We start from the raw sequence: 1,813 nt of genomic DNA, 5'->3' as shown, positions 1-1,813 counted from the left end.
ATCAGCACGGATCAGCTCTAGGCATGACGAAGCAGATATCGTCCTCTTTTGGAAGACCAAACCAAGTAGTTTTGCTTTCACAACGAAGCACACAGCGTCATTATGACATGGCGGCGGAAATAACAAAACTACAGCGAGAATAAAAGTTACGCCCTCTTTCTTTGCGTGAACATTTGGGCGGCGTTATGCAAATCTTCCCACATAGCGACGTAGATATGTGGGGGCATGTTAGAACGAGCCGTTTTAGGTAGGTGTGGCTGACTCTTAACTTTTATAAAGAATATCTCTTTGGATTTGAGACTTTAGTCTTTGCAACTTTACAGATCTTCTTTATGCACCAAGAGCTTGTAACACTCCAAAGAGAAAGGAAAAATTTAAATCGCATCATATGACCCCTTTAAAGTTGATAACAGATTTTTGAATGGAAGATTTAAAAAAAATTGTTTATTATTATTGTTATAATTAACCATAATGTTTCTATTCTGTCTCAAGTTATAAAGACTGAGGAGACCAGCGTTGTAGTGAGAGATCTTCAACCACATACCAAATATGAAGCCCTTTTGACGGTTCATACAAGGGGCGGAAGTTTAAACGGATCAGTTGTGGCCCTGGCAACTGGACATATGGGTGAATATTTATTTTTATATTATCATACTGATCATACATATATATACACATACACACACACACACACATATATATATATATATATATATGTGTGTGTGTGTGTGTGTGTGTACACACATCTGTATGTGTGAGTATACTTTTATAAGATGCATATCATCACTGCTTACTGTTTTCCATCAAATTAATGCAACTGTCACGTGTATGTTCCTGTTTGTCCTTATTTGGTTATCTTCCTGTTCCTGCTCCCTGATTGTTTCTAATTTGATTCCAGGTGTGTCTCGTCTTCCCCTGATTAAGTTGTGTATTTAAAGTGTTTCCAGTTCTTTGTCTGGTATTAAACGTCCGTCCTACGTTCCTGTACTACGTGTGAGTCAATAAATCCTGTTTTCTATGTTCTCCGATGTCTCCTTGCTCCTTCGTCTCCTCGTTCCTACACAGTAGCAGCAGACCGTGACAGAATACCAGACCCAAACAAAATAGTAAGCGGCGCCCCTTCTCCCCGTTTTGTTTTGTTGAAAGTTTTTTTGTTTTCCCAGTTTCTCCCCGCGGCTATGGAAGTTGCCGCTCAGTTCGCCGCCCTAGCTTGCCTGGATCTCCTGTTTGTGGAGTATGCGTGGGAGTTCTGCGGGATCGCCGCGAGTATGGCGTTAGACGACACCACGCTCAACTCGCTGTTCTGGATCGGGGCTAAATACCATCGCCCCGTGAACCTCCCAGATACCACTGGACTGAGTTGGAGGGAAAGGGATCCTCCGGTGTCTGGAGAGCGTCCGGCCCCGATCCAGAACCAGCTTGCCGTCAAGCCCACCGGCCGCCGCTGACTCCGCGCTCTTGGACATGACGCTACCTCCAGAGTTCTTGGCTCCTATCCTCACCCCAGAATCCGCTCCAGAAAGTTCTCCTTCGTCTCCGCTGGTCCCGTCCAGCTCTCCATCGTCCACTGAGTCTCCTTCGTCTCCTGATTCCCCCGAGTTAGCCAGCCCTGCACCTCCAGAGCGCCCTCCAGAGTCAGCTCCTCCAGAGCGCCCTCAAGTGCCCGCTCCTCCATGGCAACCTGAATTGCCTGCTCCGCCATGGCCCCCTGAGCTACCAGCTCCGCCATGGCAACCTGAACTGCCTGCTCCGCCATGGCCCCCTGAGCTACCAGCTCCGCCATGGCAACCTGAACTGCCTGCTCCGCCATGGC

The 1,813-nt window shown here is 47.2% G+C and overlaps 1 protein-coding gene across 2 annotated transcripts in view; it reads left to right on the top strand.

The window, feature by feature from the left end:
* LOC107738609 (granulocyte colony-stimulating factor receptor-like) overlaps positions 1-1,813 on the top strand; it is a 14,548-nt gene that overhangs the window by 9,243 nt on the left and 3,492 nt on the right. For both annotated transcript variants that reach the window (XM_016550379.1, XM_016550378.1), the window contains exon 13: positions 493-627. In XM_016550379.1, coding sequence (XP_016405865.1) covers positions 493-627 — 135 coding nt within the window. The remainder of the gene's footprint in view (positions 1-492; positions 628-1,813) is intronic.

This window comes from Sinocyclocheilus rhinocerous, unplaced genomic scaffold, assembly GCF_001515625.1.
Source record: "Sinocyclocheilus rhinocerous isolate Xijiao unplaced genomic scaffold, SAMN03320098_v1.1 scaffold1757, whole genome shotgun sequence".
In the NCBI taxonomy this organism is placed as follows: domain Eukaryota; kingdom Metazoa; phylum Chordata; class Actinopteri; order Cypriniformes; family Cyprinidae; genus Sinocyclocheilus; species Sinocyclocheilus rhinocerous.
This window is presented reverse-complemented; position numbering and strand designations above follow the sequence as displayed.